The sequence below is a fragment of the Harpia harpyja genome, chromosome 12 (genome assembly GCF_026419915.1).
Source record: "Harpia harpyja isolate bHarHar1 chromosome 12, bHarHar1 primary haplotype, whole genome shotgun sequence".
Taxonomy (NCBI): domain Eukaryota; kingdom Metazoa; phylum Chordata; class Aves; order Accipitriformes; family Accipitridae; genus Harpia; species Harpia harpyja.
The window spans coordinates 40,052,850-40,076,451 of NC_068951.1; the positions used below are offsets into that span (position 1 = coordinate 40,052,850).

General features: G+C 43.6%; 1 protein-coding gene across 3 annotated transcripts in view; it reads left to right on the plus strand.

Moving 5' to 3' along the window:
* Positions 1–23,602, plus strand: part of MECOM (MDS1 and EVI1 complex locus) — a 345,547-nt gene that overhangs the window by 309,132 nt on the left and 12,813 nt on the right. For 2 of the 3 annotated variants that reach the window (XM_052804152.1, XM_052804155.1), the window contains 6 exons: positions 1,111–1,327; positions 4,530–4,677; positions 5,723–5,879; positions 11,866–13,228; positions 15,205–15,292; positions 18,102–18,128. In XM_052804152.1, the coding sequence (XP_052660112.1) occupies positions 1,111–1,327; positions 4,530–4,677; positions 5,723–5,879; positions 11,866–13,228; positions 15,205–15,292; positions 18,102–18,128 (2,000 nt within the window). The remainder of the gene's footprint in view (positions 1–1,110; positions 1,328–4,529; positions 4,678–5,722; positions 5,880–11,865; positions 13,229–15,204; positions 15,293–18,101; positions 18,129–23,602) is intronic. The other variant, XM_052804154.1, reaches the window with a different exon arrangement.

A 23,602-nucleotide genomic window follows, 5' to 3' on the forward strand; every position in this document is an offset into this window, starting at 1 on the left:
GCGTTTGGGTTTTTTCCATAGCAGTAACTTTGTTTAGTTATTGCTAAAGATGTCCCCCTTTTCGAGCATAGTGTTTTCCACGCCTAGTCCCTATGGTCAAGTAGCTGTTGTATAAATGACACCAGAGGACATCTCTGCAGTCACACGCAGGAATATGTCCCACAGGGGTAATTTAGAAGCAGACTGAGCCAAAGTATCGCTCATGAACAGCGGACAACAGAGCCCTATGATGCTTTCAGCTGTCAAGTAGCAACCAACTACATACATTTGAGATTTCAGCCAGTCTTCACTGTGCGTTTCTGATTCAGAGCCCCTGGGCATTTATACCTGCAGGGCAGGTAGCACTGGAACCAAACCAGGGTATCTGGATCCTCGTATAGACCATCAGTAGAAAATCCAGCAGAAAAAAAAGATCATGGGATGCTCTTCTCCGAGTTTGCTTTTTGGGATTCTCTTCAGCTAATCTATTCTTTTGCAGGAATTGCTCATTAATGGAATGCAATATTGACTTCAAAGTGACACTCTAGCGATCTTCTGCACTTGTTTTCAGTAAGAAACACGTTGTGACCGATTTTATGGAATTTAAAGCAAGGCCCCCTGTGTTCATTACCCCAATTTCATGTGTCTCTGGCTTACTTTGAACAGGGTTGGGTGCTGCAGAAGGACTCTAATGGAAGTGAAGAGACTTCTAAAAACTCAATAAACACCCTTTTGGCTATGTTAGGTGCTGATGTTCCTATCTAAGTCAGTCTCCCGCATTCAGAAATGCAGAGACTGGCAGCCTCCACTGGATATCCACCTTAGACCCTGTATATCCCCATTTAGGATAATGTATACTGACATACTGACTTTTGTCCTAAGCCAGTGTTAGGGATCCCTATTGGATGTCACCCAGGCAATTAACAGGTAGTATTGCACTGTCATATATTGTAGAATTAAAGCATTATTGTAAAGCATTCTAAGGCATCCTTGCTTCTTTTGAGGTTCTTCTCTTTTTCACCGAATAGCTATTTATTTAACCACACCGTCATCAAACTCCTGATGGGACGGTAGTTAAAAATGACTGAAAACTGATGCGGTCTCCCTGTGCGCAACCCCTTTGTCTTCCAGAGGAGCGCCAGTATCGCTGCGAGGACTGTGACCAGCTCTTTGAGTCCAAGGCTGAGCTTGTAGACCACCAGAAGTTCTCCTGCAGCACACCTCACTCCGCGTTCTCCATGGTGGAGGAGGACTTCCAGAAAAAGCTTGAGAATGAGAATGACCTTCAGGACGTGCATGAAATCCAGGAGTGTAAAGAGTGTGATCAAGTCTTCCCAGACTTGCAAAGGTAGGAGTAGATGCTTAAAACGTGATTCAATGAGGCAAGTTCTGTAATGGCTTCAGATCATGCAGGGCATCAGCCAGGGCAGAATCATCTTCTAAACAAACCAAAGACGAACATGAATAAGACTTCTGTGCCAGTTGGTGTTTTATGGCATAGCAAATGATGGAATCTCAATAAATCTGAAATTCGGTCCTTGTACTGAAGTCCTTAGTGGGGACCTTAAATTAAGAAAATCAGATCTTTAGCTGTCATGCATTGGGCTGGTTGCAGTGAAATCAGAGGATTGATTATAGTTCAGATCAGCTAAGGTCTGGGCTCCTTATTTTTAGGTAGAAATAACTTAGAACATCTCCAAGGGGTGTTTGCTGATGTTACCAATTTTATCTTTGCAAAAAAGGCATGCTAGTTAGAGGCAGGTTCTAGATCTTAATATATATGTTTCTATATGTTAATATATATGTTTCTATATGTTAATATATACTTATAGCCATACTGTCTTGAAACACTGGGGTTCACCTTTTTCTTATATATATCTGTCTGTTTAAACAGATAGGCCTGTCTGCATATGTACCTGAAATATGCATAGAATGTAAATAGAAAGTATGACTTTTATATGCTGAAAATCATTTACATGTTTCCTGTCACTATAGTTTTTGTAGCTACTTAAAATACCGTGTGGTGGTGCAGATTACAGCAAATTTTGGAAATTACTGAAAGATACTGAGAGTACACAGGAGCTTCTGCAGCACATCCCTCGCAGATTCACATCTTAATGCTTTCAGGGCCAGGAGAAGGTTGACCTCAGCCAACATTTGATAATAATGCTGAGATATCTCAACAGCAAAGTCCTGGGCCAGATCCTCCACTGGGACGAGGCACTGCATTTCTTAGGAAGCTGGTTTATAGCAGCAGCAGACATGGGCTAGTGTCTCTTGCTTTTGGCCGGAGTCTGTAACACAGCTCCCACACTGTCTTCTTTCCTCTCCACGTCGTGTGGGCACAACCTAAGTGACTATTAACTGCCCTCTTAGGGACAGCAGTGTGTTTATTTGCGTTGCTTAATAATCACGTGCCCCTTAAATATTGACTTGTCAACGTAAAGTATTTTGTGCGCTCATATTTTTCATAGAAATCTTTACTAGTCCATGATTCAGGATGTTGTGGTGTCTGTCGGAGGTCAGCACGGATTTGTGCAGCCCCTTTGGACAACTGCTCCTGGATGCTTCAGGTTCTGCAAGATGGAACCCTCTCTCCCAAAACACAGACGCTCCTTGGCTCCTCTTGAGGGAGTGGAGGTGTCTCGGCATCACGCAGGGGGTCTCAGATCAGCGTATCGTATGACCTGATCCTTACGCTTCCGCAAAATTAATGACACCAAAATTAAAACACGATGTGCCAAACATTGTTGCCCGCATAGTAGGTCAACCCCGCTGAGTGGGAATTTGTGCAGGCACGAGGTCTTATTTACCAGCTGATGTTGAGAAGTAGGCGGCTCCGCACGTCTAATTTTCAATCTGAGTGATTGATTCGAAAGGGCTGATGTAGGTAGATCAAGTTGAAAGGGTTGCAGCAGTGTGGGTGAGGCGGGAGTCTGGACTGTAACATTTTTCCACATTGTGGGTTGTTTGGTGTTAAAGTTCTTTTCTGCCTGCGAACCAGAGGACGATATCTAACATATGGGAATCATTGAGGAAATGTAAATTTAGCTTAAAATATTAAATATTGAAGAGAAAGGGCAGAAAACAAAGAACGAGTCATCATAAATAGATGGGCAGTACTGTGAGAAAGAGTGAAAAATGAGAGAGAATGCAGTCATTCTCCGAACTCTTGAATTATTGAAAGGCTAATACACCACAAAGACAGTTCGCAGCAAAAAAGTACCGAAGCGTGCTATATCCAGATTATATAAAACAAAAGGCTCGAATGAGCCGTGCTTGAGGGTGTGTGTAATTAAATGGAGAAAGAGCTGAGCAGGAAGATGGAGATCTGGGCGGCCAGGACTGCCCAGTGCTGGTGGCGGATCACGTAGCTGCGGCAGGCGTCCGGGAGCTGGAGCGAGAGCCGGCGACAAGATTCTCTCTAGGTCTTACGGCAAATTTGTTTACCAGTGCACGGTGGAGAGTCAATTGTTCCAGAAGTATTAGGAGGGGAAGCCAGAATTATTTTTTTTCGCCGAGGGAAGGAGACCGAGAGGGGTAGAAGTAAAGAGCATCCGCAGGGTGAAAGCATTTCCATTACCTGTGGCTGAGAATGGAGGTTGCTATTTGGGCTGCACAACACAAACGAGACTGTAAACCCAGCGGGTTTTGTCCACTGCTTCAGCAGAGATCAGTGGGAGCTTCACGTGAGGAAAGATTGATCCGGTTTGGCATCCCAGACCAAAAATCCCAGTTTCCAGTGCCTTTTCTCTGAATCCACTCTTACATTATGTAGTGATCTTTCCTCAAGCAGTAGTCTGACTTGCGACTCTGTATGTGACCAAGCAATACAGGTGTTTAAAAATATGTATTTGCTAGAAATGAATAATAAAACAGGAATTCAGCAAATTCAGAGACGAAAATGAATTCAAAGATGTACAACAGAAATTAGGTGGATATTGAATACCTCACTAACAGACTGAATAAACTACTAAGAAATGAATGAATAAACAGCTACGCAATTGAACACAGTTAATAATAATCAAGTATAACTTCAGTCGTAGTGTACCCTATTTAGAGACTTCTTATGCTTAATCCTGTCCTACTCCAGTGGAGTTATTCCTTATCTATTTTTGCTGAAAGAAAAATTGACTCCCGTCAAAGGAATGGAGTTAGGTCTGGTGGTGGGATCCAAGGTGTGTTTAGAGGGAAAGTCGTAAGATAGAAATAATTCAGACTGCAGGGAAGACTTACCAGAGTGAAATACTGAGAGGTGTATGAAATAATCTCCTTAGGGAGCGATGGCAGCAGCATCTCCTGGAGCATTTGCAAGTGGTCTGGCAAAACATGAGAGGATGTGTTATTCTGGTAGGGAGGAGGATGTTCTGCCTCCCGGCTGGGATGAGCCTGGTACTCAAAGGACTTGGGTCTGTCAGGGTTGGGCCTTTGGGGCTTTTTAAAATTTTTTTTTGCTGTAATTATGTGTTCTGCTGTGTCCTCTTCCTATAAACCACTGATAAACCCCTGTGTGGGGGGGACCTCACTGAGACCTGTTCCTGTTTCCGCAGCCTGGAGAAGCACATGCTGTCGCACAGCGAGGAGAGGGAATACAAGTGTGACCAGTGCCCCAAAGCTTTTAACTGGAAGTCCAACTTGATACGGCACCAAATGTCACACGACAGCGGGAAGCACTACGAGTGTGAAAACTGTGCCAAGGTACAGTGAATTTGTAGGCTGCCTGGCGCTTCTTATGCTGCTGGATACACGGGAGCATGGAAGTGGGGATGCCTGGGGCTGGGATGCAGGAGGGCGTAGGGCTTCTGCCATGCTCCAGACAGTTTCTCAAGGGTTTACACTTCTCCTTTATAAATATGTTGGGGTTTTACCTCTTTTGATTTGGAAATGGCTGTGGAGTCTGAAATGAGCGCTGATGCAGGATGCTGAGCATCCCCGAGCTCAGGGCTTGGTGTCTTGCGAGGACTGGTGGGGTGTAAAAGGATCACTGAGGGGCAAGAAACCCCGGGGAAATGCAAGGCGGGTGGGTTCCCTAGGCTGCGTGCCAGCCCTCGGGACCAGAAACTTCAGGACACTACTGCAATATAAATTCAGATAAGAAATAGCGATGGGCCCCAGCTGCGCTAAGTAAGCGCAACTATCTCATCTCTAGAGCATCTCTGCCACTTCCTAGCACCGGGCTTGCTGTGTCGGTTATTTGTACAGGATGTGGTGCTCTGCATTGCTTTTTATCAGATTCCCAAAGCTTGGGCCTTTTGCATGAGGACTTTCTTGTTTTTAAGTAGGTTTGCTGCAGTAATGAGAATTTTATATTGAGCTGACACTCATAAGACACAGCCAAGCCCTGAGTGCTAGGACTATGTCATGTACAGGATTTCTCACCGTCACGCACTCAGTTGTCGCTATAAAGTGTTTCTATTGCAGTAATGCTTAGAGGTTTCAAGCAGCCACGTTTTGTCTCGTTTTCTGTGAAGTCCCTGACCTCAAAAGCGCAATTTCTAATGGCAGGCTCAAATGCATCTGCTGCAGTGGCTGCAAAGGGGTTAACAGATCCACCAAACACTTGGCTGATCGTGGGAAACTGAGGCCCTATCCTGCAGGCACAGCTCCCATTGACGCCCATTAGCGAGGTTTTTAATCTTAAATAGTCCCCACATAGCTCCAAGGTTTGAATTTTAAAAGACTCTTGTAATAACTGGCTTCTTCCGCAGTCAAGTTTCTTGGTTAATCAGTACTCATTTCCTAGCAGGTTTTCACGGACCCCAGCAACCTTCAGAGGCATATTCGTTCCCAGCATGTTGGGGCTCGTGCTCACGCTTGTCCAGAGTGTGGCAAAACCTTTGCCACTTCTTCAGGCCTCAAACAGCATAAACACATCCACAGCAGTGTCAAACCTTTTATATGTAAGTCTTCAACTAAACATCTTTGGTTAAGTGTTATTTCGTTTGTCGTAAAGCACCATAATCTGGAAGCAGGAGGTTGTGTTGCGCTCCCGTTGAATTTCTCACCGGTTTCGCGGGGGCTGTGAGTTATTAAATGAGTTCTGGGTAATTCGTAGTCCAATGCAAAGCGTTATTTTCGTACAATTTTCCTTTTGAGCCAGGCACTGTATGCTGTATAAATGTACCTGTTGTCCCGGGGATATTTTTCCACGCACGGATGCGAAGAGCAAGTGGGGAGCGAGATTTAGCAAGAAGGAGCCACTCCAGGCTCGGCGGCTGCAGCCTCATTGCTTTGCACCGTGCCAAGGTGGCTGCTCTCCTTCCTTCTCCTCCGCACGAGCAGCAGCTCCCCGTGCCGTGCCCCATGCCGGATCCGGCCCCGCTGCGCAGGGCAGCGTTAGTGCTGGCGCAGGGGAGGAGGTGGCAGTGCCGGGGTGGGCAGGGAAGGGTGGCGGTGGCTGCCACCACAGTCAGGACATGCTGGGAATTAGGCAGAGCCAGCAGTACCTGGAAGGCTGCGGTGCTTTAGGAGTTAATTTTGGGCCACAGAGTCTCCACAGCAGATGCCATGACTTTTGCTGGAGTTGGAAAATAAACCTCAGAGGCAGTGAGTTTCAGTTGGAGGAGCTTGCCACCCTCCTTGAGGCTCCTTTGCATGCCCCAGATTTTAAGTATTGAGTTGAGCTATTAGATCTTTGCCAACAGCTGCTCCGGCAATAAAACTTGTCTCGTATGTGGGCCTGACTCTGTACTGGGCTATAAAATGGATCCTCAAAGTCTCACGGGTTGTGTTTACTGCTGAGCCAAATCCTGCTAGGAGATGGGGAAGCTGGGTGCACGGTAACGTTGCAGGTTGCTTTCTCTCACCAGGGAAGCAGAGGCAGAAAATATTTAAGAATATTGTTCTTGGTAGTGCTAATCTTCACCACAGTCTTTTCAGGCACCTGCTATATCTCGAAAGGCACCTTGTGACCACCTCCCCTACTTGTCCGCTAAACCTCTTAATCTTTTGCTGCTCTCAACAATAATTTACTAAAATACCAACACCACACCCGGACAAAGCGGCGGCTGCACGCTAGCGTAATTCCTCAAGAGGAGGAGTATTGGCTTGAAAGACTCACTTGTGCAAAATCTGTATACCTGCCATTGGGTTGGATAATACTTTTGGTTTGGGCTTCTTCAATGAGAAAATGTATAACTAGATCCGATAATAAATATCACTAGTCATTTTAAACCTGATTACAGGTTAAGTAATTACGCTTAAAGATTATAATTATTACAAAACAGTAACTTCTGGATAGGTAGGGAGTTTTTAGATGGTCCTGTTGCAATGCCCTACATAAAAGTCTTAAGTGGCCCCTCTCATAAAAGAAATGATCTCTCAAATGCTCTTTGTTGCTATTTATTCTGATAAATCAAAACAGCAACCGGTATTCTTCGTTATGTACAGTGTGAGGGATGAAAACCCATTGAGCAACCTATGAATAACAGCCATGTAATTGCAGAACAAAAGGGTTTGGAGACCACATGTTTGGTAGGCTTTGCTGAGCGATGGGAGGGAGGTAGGGTCACCTAAAGGAGATATCTGTTTTCCACCAGAAAGGCCACACACCATGATTTACTCGTACCAGTCTGTTTATGGCAACTGTCTCTTATTACAGTACACCACCCAAGCTTGAGTGAAAACTCACCAACACTAAGGTAATTACTCACTGCCTTCGCAAAATCTCCAGCCTCTCCAAATAGAAACCACATGCCATAATAGACTGAACATATTCAAAATAGTACTTACGGTAATTTTTTTTAATAAGCAGAAAATATGCAAACTTAACTGCTGGCTAATTTGGGGTCCAGAGACAATCGCGGTACAGAGTGTGCATAGGCCTGAGATGAATTTTTGCAATTTGGGAACCAGATTGGGAGTTTGCATTAAACCTGGGGTCTGTAGAGCAATAAAAGCTGCAAGGAGGGAAGCTTCCCTTACAAGTTAGTTGCTTAAAAGTATGGCGCTGAGATTTAAAGGGTGTAATAAGGTGTAATAGGAGAAATCAAACCCAGCTTCTGTTGCTTTGATATGTGGAAGCAATTAAAGTTGATAACCATCCCCCATCTACTAAAGTTTAAGCAAAGCTTTACTTGGAAATAAAAGTCATGCGCTGAAAAAGAGGTAGATCTTGTAACACAAATTTATCTGAGGAGTCCTGGCTCCTGGGAATATCCACGGAGGTCAAGGTGGCATAATCGATTTAGACACAGTCTCCTCCAAAATCAGCGGAGCGCTCGGTGTGCGCTTCACTGATGCCATGTTACACCCAGGCTTCAGGTGACGGTCCCCAAGAGTAAGACTACTCTGGGGAGTAACAGCTTCGGACCTGGGCCCAAAATTTCTTTGCCAGCCTTGAGATCCCGTGGATTGAATAGACTGCCTGTTAAATGCAAGAGGCACCTTGAGCAAGCAGCACCTCGTTAAATAGTTTTAAATAACTTTTATGCTCCAAAAGGTAAAGTCCTCAGTACAACTGTTAATTGTTTGATTGAGTTTATAATAATAAATATTTACATATTTTAATGGTGTTACCATTATTGCTTTAGTTTATTTTTAACACTGAGATAAAATATATTTAGTCAAATGATTAATTTGCATCTCCCTTAATAGTTTGGAAGGATATATCTCAATTGTAAGTGTGTATTTTTGCTTTTCTCCAGAGTAGGGTATTTCTTGGTTCTGTTGACTTTTGATTATATTAATGTAGAAGAATAATTTAATAATGTATCGATGTTCTTTAGGGGAGAACTTCCCAAACTTTAGGAAGACCAAATCTGTGCCAATACACCCCTTTTCACCCACTGGCCTCTGTAGCATACCTGAGTGTTATATTTAATACAGTCATGTGAATAAGCAGCAGGCCCTCAACACAACCTGGTAGAAGATCAAAAGTTCACAAAACACGATTTGTTTTTAATTATATATTAGCCTCGCCTTGTAAATGTATGCATTGGAGATTATTTTTTTCTGGAAAAATACGCATGGTCTGATGCTCTGCTGCTCTGTTAGGCGTAACTCTATCGGTGTTGATGGAGTTATCCTGCTTTACACAAGGAGAAGAGTTGGCCCATAATATCCAAGATGATGCTTGTGCAAACCTATGGATATGTCACCTGAGTCACCATTTTGGTCAGTTTAATTTTGGTTCCTGTGATCAGCCTGATGGGAGCATGGGGAGCTTTTTGTGTAAGGCCTCAACAGTGAAGGTAAGGGGCCTGATTCGGTACCATGAGGAACGGAGGTGACTTTCATTGTGGGAGCAGAAACCTTATGCTTGTGATTAGGCTAAAAATAGGAGAAAATAGCAGAAAAATCGGAGCTTTGTACTGCAACAAATAAATGACAAATAGTTCTATATTAAATAAAAAAATAGTTCTATGTTAAATAGGCAAATAAAATATTTTCCAAAAAAAGAAACAGAAAGTACTTCTCCAGAGAAAATCAAGCATTTTCAAGGAACTAGAATAATTTCTTTTCTTTTTTCCTTTCTTTTTCCCTCTCCTCTCCTCTCCTCTCCTCTCCTCTCCTCTCCTCTCCTCTCCTCTCCTCTCCTCTCCTCTCCTCTCCTCTCCTCTCCTCTCCTCTCCTCTCCTCTCCTCTCCTCTCCTCTCCTCTCCTCTCCTCTCCTCTCCTCTCCTCTCCTCTCCTCTCCTCTCCTCTCCTCTCCTCTCCTCTCCTCTCCTCTCCTCTCCTCTCCTCTCCTCTCCTCCTTCTTCTCCCCTCCCCTTCCCTTCTGTTTTTCTCTTCCTTCTTGTCTCTCTTTTTCCTTTCTCTTCCATCTTTTTTCTTCTTTCTTTTTAATTTTATTTTTTATTTCTCTCTTTTCTTTCTTGTCTTTCCTTGTGAATGAAGATTTCCAGCAGGAACAGTAACTGATACACAGCAACAAACGTTCTTCCTGAATTACCGCATTGCAAATTTCCTGTGTTTGGGCCCAATTCTGGACTCTTTACCCCATGAATTGTCCCGGGGACGTCAACGGGACGTGAACAGGGAAAACGGGTGGATGAGGCAGGATCAGGCCCTCGAACAATAGCAGCATTGTTGCTGAGATATGAAGCAGCCTGCTGAAGAGGTAAACAGTTAAGAGATGACAACAAGTGGTCAAGTTTCTCAAGGGCAGAGATTTAGAGGAGCAGGAAGGTTAGCGCGGGCCCCGGTGCGAGTGGAAGTTAGAGGACGTGATTGCAGTTCATGGGAACCAAGAGTGCAGGATGGGATACATTCAATTCAGTTTCCTTTGCAGGCTTAAAATAGAGCCATTGTAAATTATGTCAGTCTGTCTCAAATCATGAAAATGATTGTTAAAAAGGCCTCAGAATACACAATGTGTATTGTTGTGTGGCTTTGATGTGTGAAAGATGAGAGCTTATGATATAACACAAATTAAATAAAAATAAAGTGGCCACATGCTTTTTCCTGGCTGGGGAAAAAAAAAAAAAAAAAAAAAAAAGGAATTATCACAGAGGGATAACACTGCTTACTGATAATGCGGCTGCCTTGTTTTTCAACAAGGCTGGAGCTGATGCTGTTAAGAACAAGGTAGTGCAGAGGTACGGACAAATTTTAGCAGAATGAAGAGCGCAAGACATAGCGCAGCCTTGGGCCTTGCCCGATGCCACTGCTCTTCCAAAGGATGGGGAGCTGAGCGTTACCCTCTTCCAAACCACATTTTAACTTACAGACGTATAACTGGTTGCTGCCCCAATTTCCTCCCTAAGTTTTGTTGCAGCCAGAAAATCAGGGACCCGCAAAATCCCGTTTGCTTCAATGATGTGATTCAGTCTTCATAGTGTCTCCGTCCGCACCACCGGGACCGCTTTCAGCCTCCTGCTACTGAAAATGGTTGGGGGAAGCTGGGCTCCGACGTGCCAAGTGTCGCAGGCTAGATCAGGCCCGTGAGCTCAAGGTAGATCTCCCCTCTGTGGTTTCAAGCTTTCTCCGAGTGCTGCTTTTGTGAGGCTGAAGCTGTTCTCATCCCAGAGGAGTTTGAAAGGAAATCCATCGAGCTGTTTTGAGCATCAGACATGCAAATAAATACAGCTGCATTCTTAAAGGAAATTGTTGTTGGAGTAGAGAATATTTTTTTCATGTGCAGGAGACAAATAAGCAATATTAAAACTAGTAAATTTATTAAGATGTGGAATTTAGAGTTACAGCATCCCAGGCACCTGTAGGGACTGTATGCATTACACGAATAGAAGTGCTTTGGACATATGAGCGTACTAGATTGAGGTTACTCAGGCTCTAGCCTGGACTTCCATGAGATTAAATTCTTAATTGTAAGTGGAAAAAAATGTTGTTTGTTCATAAGGTTATGCACTTGGAAATGCCCGGTTGTCTCCTCCTTCACCTCTTTCATATCCTTGTGGTCTTGCAGACTGAAAGCTCTGTGAGGCAGCTCTGTCTATCTCCTGTCTGGTCCTGCAAATATTTATTTTAATGACTAACTTTCCACATGTGAATAGTGACATAAATGGATGTCATTTGAAGACACAAGTGCTCGCTCGCACAGGAGCACCGTGGGTTCATACGGTATTACAGCACCGAGCCGTGGCTCTTGGTGGGGCTCTGGGTGCTAATGCAATATGGAATAATGGTACCGAATATGCATCAGTGTGCAATGCAAAGAGCAAACACGGGAACTTTGTCTTTTAGTGATTTCAGACCCTTTCTGTTTCTCGGAGCGGGTTTTGGTGCTGTCTTTAGACATTTGTCTGCTTGGATGCCTTGCTTTGGAAGAGTACGGTAGCTTTTCGTACATTTGTGCACCCAGCCTTCTCCTTACGGCTTCCTAATTGACATTTGGCGGGTAAAAAAATGGTGTTATTTGCAAAATTTTGGGGGTGGGGGCAATTACCATAAAGCCTGAGATGTGTTGTTGTTGTTGTTTACATACAGGTGAGGTCTGCCATAAATCCTATACTCAGTTTTCAAACCTTTGTCGTCATAAGCGCATGCATGCTGATTGCAGAACCCAAATCAAGTGCAAAGACTGTGGACAAATGTTCAGCACTACGTCTTCCTTAAATAAACACAGGAGATTTTGTGAGGGCAAGAACCATTTTGCAGCAGGAGGATTTTTTGGCCAAGGCATTTCACTTCCTGGAACCCCAGCTATGGATAAAACGTCCATGGTTAATATGAATCATGCAAATCCGGGCCTTGCTGACTATTTTGGAGCCAATAGGCATCCTGCTGGTCTTACCTTTCCAACAGCTCCTGGATTTTCTTTTAGCTTCCCTGGTCTGTTTCCTTCAGGCTTGTACCACAGGCCACCTTTGCTACCTACTAGTTCTCCTGTTAAAGGACTACCGAGCGCAGATCAGACAAACAAAAGTCAAAGTCCCCTCATGACAAATCCTCAGATACTGCCAGCCACCCAGGATATTTTGAAGGCACTAAATAAGCAACCATCAGTAGGGGAGAATAAGCCAGTGGAGCTTCAACCAGAGAGGTCCTCTGAAGAGAGGCCGCATGAGAAACTCAGTGACCAGTCAGAGAGTAGTGACCTTGACCTTGACGATGTCAGTACCCCCAGTGGCAGTGACCTGGAAACCACCTCGGGCTCTGATCTGGAAAGTGACATTGAAAGTGAGAAAGAGAAATTTAAAGAAAATGGTAAAATGTTCAAAGACAAAGTAAGCTCTCTGCAGAGCCTGGCTTCAATAAATAATAAGAAAGACCACAGCAATCATTCCATTTTCTCACCATCCTTAGAGGAGCAGACTGCGGTGTCAGGAGCGGTGAATGATTCTATAAAGGCTATTGCTTCTATTGCTGAAAAGTACTTTGGTTCAACAGGACTTGTGGGGCTGCAAGACAAAAAAGTCGGAGCCTTACCTTACCCTTCCATGTTTCCCCTCCCGTTTTTTCCAGCATTCTCTCAATCAATGTATCCATTTCCTGATAGAGACTTGAGACCGTTACCCTTGAAAGTGGAGCCCCAATCACCCAGTGAAATAAAGAAGATCCCAAAGGGAAGCTCTGAGTCTCCCTTTGACCTCACCATAAAGCGTAAGGAGGAGAAGCCACTTACTCCCATACCCTCAAAGCCAGCAGCCCCCTCTGCGGCAAGCCAGGACCAGCCTCTAGATCTCAGCATGGGCAGCAGAAGTCGAGCCAGCGGCACAAAACAAGCTGAGCCTCGGAAAAACCACGTCTTTGGAGAAAAGAAAGGAGGCGACCTCGAGCAAAGGAAAGCTTCGGAGTCCTCCTTGCAGCACGCCAGGCCCACCCCGTTCTTTATGGATCCCATTTACAGGTAACGGACTATCTGCTGCCTTCTAGCATCCTTTGGTACAGGCACTTAGGTCTGCCAGGACCACCTGCCCGCAGATGCAGGACAACCCCGTCCCCTTCCCACCGTCCCTGGAGGCGTCGTCCCACCACCCGGGCACGGGGTGACCCGCGCACCCCACCTCAAATCCGAGCTGCTCAGAGCAAACCCCGGGTCCGGTACTGCTGCAATTAGCAAGTCTTCATGACTGCCCTCGTTGCAGTGAGTCATTAGTTTAACCTGCGCAGCTTGGCATGCAGAAGTTGAATGCATTCTCTTACCCAGAAACCAATTGGCATCGGTATTGGATATTTGTATATTTACTGTGTATTGGACATCGCTGGTTGCCCCAAATTCCTTTTCTTCCAAAATGCTCCCCACTCACCTTTACTGCCCTCCGCCTTCCCCTGGAAAGTAGAGAGCATCTCACCAGGGTGCCAGTTGTACACCACCTGAATTAAGTAGGAATATCTCATAAGTCCAAAAAAGAAGCAAATTTGTCCTAAGGTGTATAGAAAGTAAGGAAATTGAGAGTGATTTCAGCCGTTTTTTTCACTGATTTGTGCAATGGGTTGGTTTATCTGGGCATTTTGTTAATATAATTGAAGGCGCAGTGTCCTTGTGTGTACAAACCCTAACCAGTGGGCTAGTTAATCTGATCTACCCTGTGAAATCAATGGGAGCCTTGTCGTTGGCTTTGATGGGTGCACAAGCACACACTGTCAGTGAGCTGAGGTTTTAAAAACCAGTGGTAAAATCCTGAGCCCTCAGTGATTCCCAGTAGTGCTGAGATGGATCTCACTGGGATCTGGATTTCACCTGCATCCTGTGTACGTCAGCCCCTCTTTGCCCTTCGCCTTTCTGCTTATATATCTGTAACCAGCCAAAGTCATGCATCTAAATTAGTTTAGAGAAATATTAGCCATAAAAATATTTGTCTGTAATATAAATGACTGATTTTACAGCCTATTGTTAAAAAAAAAAAAAAAGTTACTGCCATGTAAATGATGTTAATTTATTACTCTATCTGAAAAAGAAATGCTATGGGCAAAGTTTTTCAAGAATGCTCCCACATAAGACGACAGGTATGCATTATGAAGAAACAGGATGTGATGCTATTTACTGAGATGGTTTTATTCATGCCAGATTGATATCTGTATTAGACCATAGGTTTTCTTTGCGTCATATTAATTTTAAATGCCTGAAGCAGTGGAAATAATGATCCGTGTTTTATGGTCCTGCATTACAAACTAATGAAATCTGTACAAATCCTGGCAGCGTAGCACGAGGCCAGTTGTTACCGAGCCTTCCTTTGCCGTGAGTTACATCTACGTATAGACAACGGAATCTGTCCCTTAAACCGTACACATCAGTAACAGAGAAAAAGCAAAAACCTCAAATTTCCACACTGCTTCTGAGTTATCCGTGCTGTGTTTCGCTGCCTAAATGCCCAACAGTCTTTGTTGCTGGCACATCAGATTCAGTGCATTCCTACAAGGCCGCCTTTCTCGCCCTGCTTGTGTGCGGCCGTGCACGAGGAGAGGGTTCCAGGATGGTGGCTGGGATGTCTCGCACGGGCAGATGAGAAGGGACCCATTGCTCAAGGCTCCTCTTGCCTTGAATTCCTCTCCTCTGAGTGGAGAGCACACTCAGTTGCCTTATTTCTTCATAAAAGTGCTTGGTAGTTAGTCATTGGTTCCTGTTATAATTATTACCGGTCTTTTGAAATGGGATTATTTCCTATGTAAATGGTATAATCTCCCTTTAATTCACAGCCCCCACCCGCAGTAATGAGTTGTATGCAGGAATCGCGAGTTGACTATACTTCCTTATCTTTTACTGTTATCTCTGAGAAACAAATTACTTGATGTATAATTGACTATTTTAAACGTGAGTAGCTGTATAATTATTAATCTCTGAGACTGATTCATCACAAGCAAATCTAATTTTAACATTTACAGAGTAGAGAAAAGAAAATTAACTGACCCACTGGAAGCTTTAAAAGAGAAATACTTGAGACCTTCCCCGGGATTCTTGTTTCATCCACAAGTAAGTATTTTGGGAATTTTGATGTTGTAAACAAGCCTGTTGATGCTTCAAAGCAGGTGCAGAGAAATGAATGCAGTCTTAGTCATTTTTGGATTTCCTAAAACACACAGTTTTTGCTGCACCATTGTGGTGGAAAAGCATAAGCATTGTTCTGAGCTTCTTGATGTTTTGCAGATGAAACAACATGTTTTGATTATAGAGGAAGCCAGATTCAAACTACATGTATGTTTTAGAACTGTGTTCCTCCAAAACCATAGCGTAGCTACCAACTGTTGCAGCTACCCATGTCTTCTTCAGCACTCTCCCATGCTCTGGGCCGTTGCAGTGGAGTCAATATTGACTACAAGGAGGCAATGTAGATTCAAAGTCGGGCCAGCAAAGCTGAGCATCCCAGTTGTCAATATTTAAGGACTCCCAGAAAAGAGACAAAACCTTCCACCCAATTCTTTCAAGTCTTATAAGCAAATGCTCCATCTCTTTTAGGTCGCCGCTGTGGGCTAGCTATAGCGTGTGCAGTGACTTTGTAGGATCCCCGCTCCTCCGTACCTGAAGACATGCTATATGAGAGGGCTGCTGTCTTGTTCATAGGGCATAATCCTGCTGCTTATTTGCTGGATAACAAAAATTTAGGAGGGTGTCCCTAAAATGTGTAACAACTGCAATGTGTATGTAGTATAGAAAGAGGACCTGTACGCCAACTATACGTTGCTTTTCTTCAACAACACGGCACCCTCATTTTGTCCTCCTCCTCCTTGCTTAAGGAGCTTTTGCTAAAAATTTGGGTTAAATCTTATGCCTGAAATAAAATGCTCTGTGATATTTGCAAATTTGAACCCCTTGCTGACTACGGGCTGTTTCATCCTAATAATGACACCCCATACATGTCTTGTATTTTAAGCACACAGCCAGGAGCTGCTGTCTCTAGTTCAGCTTCCTCTAATTCCTGGGCAAACCATGCCACTAATCTGCCACCACTTGCCTTTTTTCTTTTTTCCCCCCAATGAAGTCAACAGTTGTTATGTCCTAAGTTGTATGGAATATATTCTGAAATACGGGACTTCTGGAGAACTGGGAAGAGCAGCTGATGGCATATATAGTTGCAGATGCACAAACATAAAGCTATCGCATGGGTGGAGAGTGCCGAAAAACACCCCGTTCCAGTTCCAATGCCTGAAGGAAGTAACGGATCTATTAAGTATAAAAATTGCTGAGAATTTATGTACAGGATTTAACAGCAGCTCAGCACCTCTTGCAGAGTTACCTTATTTGCCCAAGTTGCAAAGCAGCAAGTAAAAATTCCCATTTCACAGCAGATAGTACTAATGCACAAATATGCAAACAGGAGCTCAATCCTCTTTGTGTCCCCTGGTGTAAAACCAGGCTGGTTCCTTTCCATCAAGTGAGTGATTCTGTTAGAGCAGCTAAGGGGCTGTAAATTAACAGTAAATTATTTAAATGCTGCAGGTTGGTCTGATGACGGCGGTAGGTAGCGTGGTCAGTGGGTGGGAAGGGAGGCTGTCTGGGTAAAACGCACCATTAGGAGTTTGGCTGTGGTGGGCAGGGAAGGAGTTGGATACTCTTCTACGTAGCGTTGTATGAGACTGAGTTACCTGGGGAACGGGAGGAGGGTTAATGGGAGTTAGGTGAGGATGGCGTAGGCGTGCAGGTGAAATGGGGACGTTGGGCGTTTTGCCGTTAGCGGGCAGGAGGTCGGGATTTCACCCTTCGTGTTTTTTCCCGGAGGGTTGGTTAAATCTGTCGTTGGTGCCCAAGGAAGGTCCCGGTGTGGTCACCGAGTCCGCCAGTGTGAGCAGGAGGTGTCGGATGCCCCCTCCCCGCTGCGGTGCCGGCCGAGCACCCTCTGCCAGGAGGGAGGGTTAGTTCTGCACCTGCGTTGCTAAACACATGCACGGGAGCGCACAGATATGCCCGTTCTACCTTTTTGCCCATTCCTCCACATTCCTCATTGTGCAACAGAAAAAAAAAAAAAAATCCACGGTAAAGACTGGCTTTCGTTTTATCGCTTACCTAGCTGCTAGGGATAACGTCTTTAACTTGGTGTGAGATGGATGGATACAAAGGTCATGAGTGTAACATGCACTCTTAATATATTGTAAAAAAAACCCTAAACCACCATCACATGTCCTGTCAAAAGAGTAAATGCCAAAATCTGCTTTCTTGCAGACTTTAATAGAAAGGAGTCTCCTGTTTGCAAAGGCAGCATTTGGCTCAGTATTTATGGAGGACTGGGGAACGACTTGCAGAAAAGCTGTTTTTCCTTTATAGTCCTGTTCACCCCTGTAAAAGTACAGGTGTGGAGTGCACTGCAAGTTTTCATTTTCTGCTGGCAGGATTTATCTGTGTTAAATATGAAAAAAATTATTGTTTGTGTCCTACAAGTTTGTATTTCTGTAGGTGAATTTATTTCTGAAACTTGCTACCTGATGAAGCAAGAATTTATTTTTTTTAACTGGATAAGATGACAGCTAACAGATGGATCTTTAAAATAGGCTTCTGAAGTAGAGATTAAAGACATAAACTCTAGTCCTTACCCGGTCCCTGCCTGGGCAAAATCCTTCCCAGTGGCAGTGGCTCAAAAGCTATGAAAATTAGATCGTTTAACGGTATTTCACAGTAATTTGCCATTACAAGGATTGCATTTTTAGGGAGAGAATACCCCGATGCAACAAATCATTCAGAATAACATCTTAATTAGTATCTTTAAATAAAATCTTAATTAGTAGATTGATTGCAATGAGGGTTCCAACGCAGGAATAATGTGTTGTTTTTGTTTCAATTTTGCTCCCAGTTCCAATTGCCTGATCAAAGAATTTGGGTAAGTTCATTGCTTATATTTTTGATTTAATCATTGTGAAATAAATTGCATAAGAAAAATATAATATGAAAGATAACTTACCACTCAATTACGGAGCATGCCACGCTTTCCTACAGAGTGTTGTAGCTGTAGTGGATAAATATCCTCTTATGTCAAATTGGCTTTATTTTTACCTACCTCATCTTGCCGTTTTTATTTGGTGAAGGCAATGGGAGCTTTACCTGAGTGAGGGTTTCAAAATGCAGTCTTTGTTTATATTTAACTGAAATTGTTCCAAGCCATTTCCTTCAGAGATTGCAGTGAAATTTTCAGGCTGAAATCTTGTTAGATTGCAATAGTTATAAATATTTAATCTGCATTCAAGACATTAAAATACAGAGCCTCAGAGGACTTCACGTTTCTATCTTTCATTGACTTCAGTGGGAGTTAGTCACTTTAATAGCTTTGAAGTTTTGAGCTTAATTGCTCATTGCTGTACTTAAAGCAGAAATAAAACACCCATTTATTTGCCATGTTTGGGTCAAATTTGTCCTCTGTGTATACTTACATCGTCCCCCTTATGTGAACAGGAATTGTGCTTTTAGTACTGTGGGATAAATTTGAGCTTGCTCTTCTATTTTTATAAAACGTTATTTATAATACATCTAAATTGTTCATGAATATAAAAAAGCTACAGCAACTGCTTTTGCAGATGCAACTCAAATAAGACCGTGTTTTGCTCTTACATTGCTGGCTCCTCAGCTGCAGCACTGAACCCATAAATACTTGTCCCAGATTTTTCCCAACCTTTGGGCTTCGGAGGGGAGAGCTGGAGCCAGCCGGCTGCGGCTCGGGTCCTGACTCACTCTCGCTCATCACTCGCAGTGCGACGTGGACTAATTTCACAAGACGAAGCCAGAATTTCGCAAAATGAGAGCCGAGATCTTCATGTACTCTTTCCCACGTGCGTCTCCGTACGGGGCTAGTGCAGGAGCCCTCAAAGGTGCTGCCCTTGCAGACTGGCACCTAGCCCTGCTCTCCTGCCTGCCGTGCATGGCACGCTGCAAAAGCAGCGATGGGCCTCTGCTTTGCGTCCACGTGGCTTTTAATCTCATTTTCTTCCTGTAAAGCGATGGTTTAGGCATCTGCAAAAGATGCGCTAGGATCCAGAGGTGAAAGGAGCTAAGCAGGCACCGAAGGACTCCTGCGAGCACCCATAGACCCTGAACGAGCTCAACGGATAGGAGGTAGGGTTAGATGCCAGAGCACAAGAGGTGGTTCCCAAACATGTTCTCTGCAGTAGAGGGAATTCAGCGTAGCACGTGAAGGGGCCGTGGTAGGATTTGTGATTTGGCCCAGGCACCCTGAATCCTCTGCTCTCAGAAAAGTGACTCTGTTTGGGCATATTTGGGAAGGCGAAAATCCCAGTGCAGTCTGTTTCTTCTGTCTGCTTCCCTTGACATTGGCTTGGTCCTCAACTTTCCATCATCCTGCTTTTTTTTGTGAGCGTATGTCTCCTGGCCATGCTAGTGCTTTGAGCAGCTGCAGCAGAAATAGGTATTTAAAACATGAAGTGCCTAGAGCAGGATGCTGGTTCCTGGATGAATCTTCATCTTGAGAGATTTGGATATGTCACACAAGCCTTTCTATCTCAATTCACAGTTGCACGTGCCATATATTTCAAGATTATTTCAGATTGTTTTTCATTGTTTGGCAGGAACCCTATAGTGCAAATCAATGGGCAACGCCCCCTCTTGAAGGGATCATGATTTATTTAGTCCATAGACTCTTTCAGCACCTTCTGATCCCATCAAGAGAAGGTGCTCTAAAGAGGTTCAGACTTTATTTGCAAAAGCTTTATGGAGAATCATTGTAAATAATTAACAGAATTTTACAAATAAATGAAAAGAAATTTGGTAAGTGCATTAACAAAGCTTTTATTTTATTGGGCTTATTTTAGGATACTATCCATTCTGTTAGATCAGCCAAATCTCCACCAACTGCATTAATACAAATAGAGTTATTCTGGAACTATATTGCAGATCAGCAGGAGTTTCTCACTACTGCTTCATAAAACTCAGCCACGTGTGATAAGTCTCTTGAACGTGAATATAGCTCAGCCAAGTTCCATGGCTGGATGTCCAAATACACACGGTTTCAAGACAACAAATTCACAAGTCGTAGTTTTTAGAAAAAGCATTACAACTTGAACCAGGGAGGAAGAAATCCTGAGCTTTAATAGTTGGGTTTTCAAGATTTCTCTAAATAACACTAGTAAAAATAGAAAGCAAACATTGAACAATTTTTTTTCCCATGAGTTACAGCCATAAAGTCAGTTGTTTTTGCGATAATAGCGATGAAGGAGTCGCGTTTGTAAAACATGAGGTCACGTAATTCATGACATTGTCTGCTAGATTATTTCATATCATCAGGTTATTCTTAAAAAGCAGCAGCAAAACCCCTTTGCTTTATTTATGCCACTTTTTCTTCTGTTGGTTAATAAATTTTAAGACAAATGTTCAAGGCCCCTGCTGATCATATCTTGCCCGTTGAAATGTTTATAAATACTTGTTTTAGCCGATTATGGTAATGTCTGCATTTTTGAGTCGGAGCTGGGGAATTGCGACTGCATATTAGTTTGCGTCAGTAGGAGGTTAATAGCCTCTCAGGGAGCGGGAGGGAGGTGGGGGAAAGCTGCTTCCTTTTCCAGACATCTGGACGCAGATAGAATCAACAACTCTCATATATGTAAATCAAAAGTTACTGTTCTATATAAAATACTGTCATTCACTGATCTCAGATTAGGAGCAGACATGACTTGTCCATAAGGCAATAGCTGTATGCAAAATATGTAATCGGATCTTCTCGCTCTCCTACCTCCTCGGAGGGCTTTCTCCATGGACATGGCAATTACACTAATCCCATCCTTGGGGTCAAGCGGTGCCTTCCTCCCCGTGTCCCGTTCAGGGATCGCCGCAGTCCTTGGGCAGTCGGCTGGGATGCAGACCCCTCCTGAAGGCGCTGCCGGGCGGCTCGAGCTGCACGCCTGCCTCCTTGGTGGTCCTCCGGGACCATCCCCGGAGAGACAAGGTGGCCACGAGCACCCACCTAACCTGCCAGGACAGATGCTATCGCTAACAGCTTGCTCCAGGAGTTGGGTGGATTGCTGACCAGTAGCATCTCCATGGTCAACGCAGCTCCTGTGGAGGCAAGTCGTGATTTGCAATCAGCCGTAACGGTGTTTTGAAGGAGTAAGAGCTACTTCGGTTGTGTTTCAGCTGAAAGAGGGAGTTTCGTTGTGGGAGGGGGAAAGTCATCCCCTGGGTTAATAATTAGTCAAAAAAAAAAAAAGAAAAACCCTTGGAAAAAAAGGGTAAGAATAAATTAGTGATTTTTACAATCATTGAAGATTATCGGTGAGTCCACCTAGGGGTGTCACTGGGATCTGAACTGTGGCATATATCTGTAAATGGTATAGGAAGAAGCGTGACCAGGCAAAGAGCAAAGTTTGTGACTGTTTATTGAGAACAGCTAAATCCAAAGCTGACTCTGAAGATTGTGCAGAAGATTCACAGAAAGCTGAGTCACCGGGGATTAAAATAGCAATAAAACTCAATGTCAGTAAGTACCCAGTAACACTGAGGGGAAAGTGTGACTCTTAACTCGTGTCATTCAGGAAAAAGATCTTGAGGTTGATAGTTTTATGAAAATATCATCCAAGTGCTTAGCAGAAAGGAATTGAAAACATCATTATGTTATAGTGCCTTCAGATCTTGAATACAGCGAAGTCTCTCTCAAAAAGGACATAGTAGATTAGAAAAGACACAGAAAAGTGCAACAATGATGGTCAGAGGTAGGGAACAGCTTCCATACAAAAAGAGACTAAGTAGATTTTGATTTTTTCAGCTTGGGAAAGAAATGCCTGAGGGAGCTGTGCCCCAGCTCTATGAGACCATGAATGGTGAGCAGAACCTGAATGAGAAATGGTTATTCATTAGTTTTAACAATACAGAAAAAAAAAAAAAGAGGGGCACCTAGCTGAATTATCAAGCAAAAGGCTTAGAAGGAACAAAAGCCGGTATCTTTTCATATGCACCTAATTAAATTGGTGAACTCTCCTTGACAAAAACATAAATGGATTTGAAAAGGGTTTAGCCAAATGAATGGGAGCAGCAGCCACCACTGGCTGTTCAACACCACAGTCGAGATCCAACCTCCAGTTAAGGCTCTTGCATCTCTCATTGCTGGTGCGTGACAGAAGGCACTGGGGAGAAGGTCTGTCCCTTGCCCACCCTCCTGCACATCCCCTGGGGCCACTGCTTCAAACCAGGGTACCGGCTTCCCAAAAGCCTGTGTTGCAGGTTTATAATTCCTGCAGTCAGTGCGACAAAGCCCGGATTTCATATTACTCAGCTAATATTTTGCAAGTAGACTGATGAGCAGGGGCTGCCTATCTGCATATAAAATCTGCAGGAGAGTTTGTTGTGGGTCTGGGCTGGCAGGATTTTATGGGCTGTAACACGTCCGTGCAGCCCAGGTGCCCGTCTCGCGATAGGGAATTGCATCCTGAACGCCCCGAGCTCCAGGACTTCTTAAGAAAGTGCCCCAATTTTGGTTCTTGTGAGCCCTAATTCCAGCAGATAGTAACAGCTCGAATTATCCTGACAGCCGTGGAGTGCAACCGCCTCGTATTAGCAAAGGCTTGGGGCCGAGCGCTTCCCGTTGTTGCTGGTGCATTTCTTGAAAAATATAAATCATACCAGGTAACTACATAGATCAGTCTTTAAAAAAAAAAACCAAACAACAAACACAATAGTCATTCCTACGGTGAGAAACATATTTTTGGAAAGTGAGTAATACTTTAAAATAATTGGAAGTGCTTGCGTTTCCTCTGAATGAGGGATTTAAGATTAGATGCTGATTTCATACCTATTTTGGGACTGATGTAATCCTGGAGGCCGTGTTGGAGGTACCACTGATCTGCATCGCCGTACATTAGAGAAGAATTGGTCTCAATTTCTCCTCTGGAAAATCCTGGAAATAAGAACTAAAATGAATAAGCATGACTAAGCCATTTTAAATGTAAAGGGGAAAATAGTTGCTTTAATATATTACTGTAGGGGACCATGTACATGAGAAATGGTGATCCAAAAATGATTTAAAACCACTAGATAATGAAACTGACTTGAATATTAAATATACATAAATAAAACATTTATTATACTTCTCAATGCCCTTATTATTCTTCACCACAAATATGTGCTATCATAACCCATGCACTGTCTTGTCACTGCTAATCAGCCGGAAGGCCAAAGGTCATTTTTCATTCAAACCATTTATTTTCCACAACTGCAAAATAGACAAATGAATTCTTGCGGGGAACAATTAGAAGGAATTAAAGGCAGTGGAAAGACTATTGTAAAAGCTTTAAGAATCAATTCTGACTAAAGAAAAAGATTAAGTCATGTAAAAAGAAATATACGGTAATGTTGAGT